The 5504-nt window shown below is 37.8% G+C and overlaps 1 protein-coding gene across 1 annotated transcript; it reads left to right on the top strand.

Annotated features, from left to right (window-relative positions):
• Positions 1-345: 345 nt before the first annotated feature.
• LOC103704760 (12-oxophytodienoate reductase 1-like) lies at positions 346-2506 on the top strand. The gene is made up of 5 exons (XM_008788181.4): positions 346-481; positions 987-1127; positions 1233-1363; positions 1533-1694; positions 1858-2506. The coding sequence occupies exons 1-5, from the start codon at positions 360-362 to the stop codon at positions 2448-2450; spliced, it is 1149 nt and encodes a 382-aa protein (XP_008786403.1). The 5' UTR covers positions 346-359; the 3' UTR covers positions 2451-2506.
• The last annotated feature ends 2998 nt before the right edge of the window (positions 2507-5504 follow it).

Here is a 5504-nt window from a genome sequence, read left to right as displayed (position 1 = left end):
GCCTCCTGTGACGTGTGGATTGACGTCAGTATCAGACAAACAACCAACGACCACAATGGAAGAGTCTTAGATTCTTGGAAGTAAATGCTGTTCCAATTTCCCTTCCTCTCTGTCTTCATACCAACTACTCCATTTCGGCCGTCAAATTAGAATCCAGGATTTAATTTTTCAGACCAACTACTTGGGCCCTGCTGCCATCTTCTATTTGTTTATATGTTTCTTGTTTGATCTCCACTTCATTAAATATATATATATATAAACTTATAGGTTATAATTGACTGACGGTTGACTGCAAACCCAGTTCTATAAAGTGCAATAAAACTTATGAATTAGACACTTAGAACACAAGAACATAAAAAATGGGTTGCAACAAAACAGGAGAGAGGGGAGAAAAGGCGGAGGAGAGGGGGGGAAGAGAGACAGCAGAAGATATCCCTCTTCTCACTCCATACCAGATGGGAGGATTCCTGCTTTCGCACAGGTCAGTAACCCCAGAGCACTTGCTTGATTACTAGGATTCCTGTTTTATTTTTATTTCTTTTTGAGGAGTTGGAGTTGATATGATTAGACTACCTGATGACCATGTAGATATACTAGAAAAGGAGTTGCAGTGAACCCCAAAAGAATCTCTCTAGTTTGATGTTATGCTTTGGATACTGAGATTAGAGACTGCAGAATTAATTAGACTGCTCATATCTAGCATCCATGAATATGTTGAGGTGGATGCATGATGAGCTGGGATGGGTTCAGCTAGGAAAAATAATGCCAATGGAGGGTTCTTGGAATGGATTGAAGATTACTTCGGTAGATTTGATGAGACTGTCTTAGTTTTTCATGGTTTTGTTGTCCTGACTGCTCAAAAGTTGTAATCTGGAATAAGTCTTATTGTATAATAGTTTGTAATTGTGTTTAATGAATTAAAATCTTCTCAAGAGCCGAAACTTGGGACTTGTTTGAACTGAAACTTCGAATTTATTAATCTTCAGGGTAGTTTTGGCACCATTGACAAGGCAGAGATCCTATGGATATATTCCACAACCACATGCTATTTTGTACTACTCCCAGAGAACTTCCAAAGGGGCCTTTTTGATATCCGAAGGCACTGTGGTATCAAACACAGGCATAGGGTAAGATTTAGAGACCTCACAATGCTGTCTCAAAATTTGTTCCTGAGTCCTGATCATGTGATTGGCTCCAATTCATTTTTCCTTAATCTCCCTTATGTTTTGAAGGTATAAAGATATCCCTGGTATTTGGACTGGAGAGCAGGTGGAAGCATGGAAACCAATAGTGAATGCCGTACATGAGAAGGGTGGTATTTTCTTTTTACAGATTGGGCATATGGGAAGGATCTCAAATTATGGTATATATCCTCCTACATCTTCTCCCATCCATTAATCCTACCACATCTCTTCTCCATTCATTATATTTCTCAAACAAAATTTATTGCTTTCTGCCAATGCCTAAAAACTAAAATGACTATAATTTGATGAATCCTTCAATTCTCCCTTAACATTCTGTCTCATGTATAGGTTTCCAGCCTAATGGACAAGCACCTATCTCAAGCACTGATAAGCCACTCACTCCTCAGACTCCAGAAGATGATTTCTCCCCTCCTCGACGCTTGAGGACCGATGAAATTCCTCTTATAGTCAATGATTTCAGAGTTGCTGCAAGGAATGCCATTGAAGCTGGTGAGTCTTCATTTTGGTCACTCTGCATCATTGTTTGAGAACAATGCACATCCTTAACTCAATCATTCTCTGTTAAGTCCATTTGGTACCATGCTCCATCTCCTAATATGTGAAAGTGGACCTATAATACCATGCTTAGACTGTTCTCTCTATACAATCTTAGGCTTTGATGGAGTTGAGATCCATGCGGCATTCGGTCATCTACTCGAGCAGTTCATGAAAGACGGCATCAACGACCGAACCGATGAATACGGTGGAAGCTTGCAGAACCGCTGCCGCTTCGCCTTGGAAGTAGTTGAGGCAGTGGTAGATGAAATTGGAGCCAGTAGAGTTGGCATGAGATTATCTCCCTTTGGAGACTTCATGGAGAGTGGAGACTCAGACCCTGAGGGTCTTGCACTCTACATGGCTGAGTCGCTCAACAAGTTTGGCATTCTCTACTGCCATGTTATCGAACCAAACATGGAAGTTGTGGATGGAAAGCAGCAAATACCACATCTGCATCTTCCCATGAGAAAGGCTTTCAATGGTACGTTCATCCTTGCCGGGGGATTCGATAGAGAAGAAGGTGACAAGGTGATCAAAGAAGGTTATGCTGATCTAGTCGCATATGGCCGCTGGTTCATAGCTAATCCTGACCTGCCCAGGAGATTTGAACTCAATGCTCCTCTTAACAAGTATGATAGGTCTGCATTTTACACATCAGACCCTGTTGTTGGGTATGTAGACTACCCATTCCTTGAATCCTTGAAGTAGTGTTCATTTTTCTTATTTAGTGAATTGGATGGAGACCCCATAGTTTTCCTTTCTAATTTCCAAGAAAGAAACAGAGAATCAAATAAATCAATTGGATGACAGTGTTTGTGGTACCAGTTCCACAAGAACAGTTTACAAATACAAGTGCTCATAAATGTGCTGGCAACACTGCGAATTATCTTGGGAGCAATAGCTCAAATTTTATTTTACTTCAATTATTCTTATTCAATTTAAGCCTCACATAATCAGCATGTCATCTCAACTTGAACATAGCTCAAACTTGGAAACAGATATATCGTGGGATAGGCTATCTCCTTTTTTTTATGTATAATAATTAGATGCCCAGCATCTCGTTGGTAGGTGTCATGATCTGATCACGAAGGAGAAAGAATTCTCTTAATCCACTTGACTTGAATCTCTCAAAAAGATATAGAAAAAAATAAAAAAATTTGGCAGAAGTAAGACCTAAATTCTCTCTTGTTTAATTGATAATCTTAAACTAAGATACATGATCTCTATTTATAATAGTAAGATCTACACTTACACAACTTGGATCAGATTTTTTTTTCTAGTTCGAATAGGGCTCAATTTTCTAAAATAGACATGTTCAGTAAAAACAAACGCAAAAAAAAAAAAAAAAAAAATCTACAGGAGATAAATGTTGATTTTTATATCAACTCTTCCTTCAGTCGTTCACCTAATTCTTCCTAGTTTTGGAGATACGTTCGTTTAAATTGTTTAAATTTTTTTTTGATTTGGTCGGCCTACTTCATAGCCCAAACAATGAAATTTGCGTCTGATTGCTCAGTGCATCGCACCCTTTAGAGGATGGTGCCCTATCGTATAGCATGAAGAGTCACCATTTTTTTTAAAAGAAAAATATATCGATCCGATGTTGTAAGCTAAATATTGGTCTCCAAAATTTGGTATGTAATCCAACTTTTTAAGATAGCAGATCTTGCGACTCTATCCAATTTTATTTGTAGTGGTCAAATGGTCTGCATCGAATTCGTTGGTCCTTTGAGCTTAACGGGCCAATGAACAAGTATAAAAGGTCCATTTTCTACATCAGATCCTGTTGTTGGGTGCACAGACTACCCGTTTCTGGAATCCTCAAATTAAATTCCTTTGCCATTGAGGGCAAGAAATGAGTTGCCATTGTTTCAAATGTAATAACTTCAAAGGAAGAAACTAGAGACTAAATGTATCAGTAAGTTGAGAATGTTGTTTGTGATACATGAAGCAATAGATTTTTGTTCAGCCCTCTAGATATATATGTATCACCATTTTGAGGAGGGGTTTTGAGACGTGGCTTACAGCGTAAAAGAATACAGGATTCTGGAGTTTTAGAGTAGAATCTTGGAGTGGGCAACAGATTTTGGCTAAAAAACTGTCACAACCCAGGACCTCACCGAAAATGGCTAGCCGGAAGGTATTATTTGGGTTCTTCGATCCTGTATAAGTATCCAAGATCTACCCAGCGAATAACCGATGTGGGACTAAACACACGCCCGCACGGGTCCTGACATACTCTCCTTGTTCAAGCCCTAACGTCTTCGTCAGGCTAAGGGTTCAAATCTAATCACAAACAGCACGATTGGCCCGTGGTCAGCCCCAATGGATCCGTGTTGTAGTGTCCCCAAGTCCACATAAGTTATGGGTCGGGTTCGCTCTGATACCATTTGTAATAACCAGGATCTCATCCAAAATAGCTAGCTAGAAGGTATTATTTGGGTTCCTTGATCTTGTATAAGTACCCAAGATCTATCCAGCAAATAATTGATGTGGGAATAAACACATGCCCGCACGGGTTCTCACATACTCTCCTTGTTCAAGCCCTGACGTCCTCGTCAGGCTAAGGGTTCAAATTTAATCACAAAAACCACGATCGGCTCGTGGTCAACCTCAATGGATGCGTGCTGCAGTGTCCTCTAGTCTGCATAGGTTATGTGCCGGGTCCGCTCTGATACCATTTGTCACAACCCAGGATCTCACCGAAAAATGGTTAGCTAGAAGGTATTATTTGGGCTCCTTGATCCTGTATAAGTACCCAAGATCTACCCAGCGAATAACTGATGTGAGATTAAACACACGCCCGCACGGATCCTCACAAAAATATTAGAGGTTAATTATAACTTCTAGCTTTTTTTTTTTTTTTTTGGGTGAATAACTTCTAGCTTAACAAGTTTTATAAAAGGAATGGAATTAATAGTGCATGGAGATAATGAAGCAGATGAGAAATCAACTCGCCCTACTTCAATGGCCTACAAAGAAGATAGGCAAATGTAAACAAGCGGTAGCTAATGCTAGAATGCTCAAATTTCTTTAGAGGAGACCGGGCACTAGACATCCTTGTATTTTGTGTGAGATATCAAAGAAAAATGGCCGAGCATCTCTTCTTAGATACATCATATCGTCATGGTTAACTTATCATACATTCTTTTAAAGTAAAAGGCCTCTATCAAAAAAAAAAAAAAAAAAAGGTTCTCAAGGCCCAGTGAAATTTCTTTGGATCCTGTAAAGAGGATGGTTAGTATCACAACTCAAAATAAGGATGTTGTGGAGCAGATTCGGTACGATTAATAAAAAAATCAAAACTGAAATTAAAACTAAAATCAAAATTAAATAATTTTTTAAAATATAAAATTATAATTGTCGCCGAAAAAAATCACAAAACCAAAACCAACATTAAAAAAAAACTGAAAGCCATTAATTTTTTTATTCATTTTAAATTTTTAAATATATATAACTAGATTAAAAATATTATCCATAATTTTTATAATACAATTCATAATCTAACTAAATTTGTTGTATAATATTTTAAATTTATACAAAATATAAAAGATATTAAGGTGGTGTCGGATACGATTCCAATCGGAAAATTACTCAAATTGTAACAAAAATTACAACCGGATAGTTTTTAATTTTTAAATTTATCAATAAAACTATTTTTAATTTTTAAATTTGGTGAAAACCGCCCCAATCAATTTAGGGATGGTAAAATATTCAGATACCTATATTCTTTGACACCTCCGATTCGAAAGATTGGCATGG

This window comes from Phoenix dactylifera, chromosome 14, assembly GCF_009389715.1.
Source record: "Phoenix dactylifera cultivar Barhee BC4 chromosome 14, palm_55x_up_171113_PBpolish2nd_filt_p, whole genome shotgun sequence".
NCBI classification, from domain to species: domain Eukaryota; kingdom Viridiplantae; phylum Streptophyta; class Magnoliopsida; order Arecales; family Arecaceae; genus Phoenix; species Phoenix dactylifera.
Note: the sequence above shows the minus strand (reverse complement) of the source record. Positions and strands in the feature narration are given on the sequence as shown.

Coding starts and splice junctions, on each gene's coding strand:
- LOC103704760 (XM_008788181.4), top strand. CDS start 360: ATGGGTTGCAACAAAACAGGAGAGAGGGGAGAAAAGGCGGAGGAGAGG. Junction 482..986: donor GGATTCCTGCTTTCGCACAG/GTCAGTAACCCC, acceptor ATTAATCTTCAG/GGTAGTTTTGGCACCATTGA. Junction 1,128..1,232: donor GTATCAAACACAGGCATAGG/GTAAGATTTAGA, acceptor TATGTTTTGAAG/GTATAAAGATATCCCTGGTA.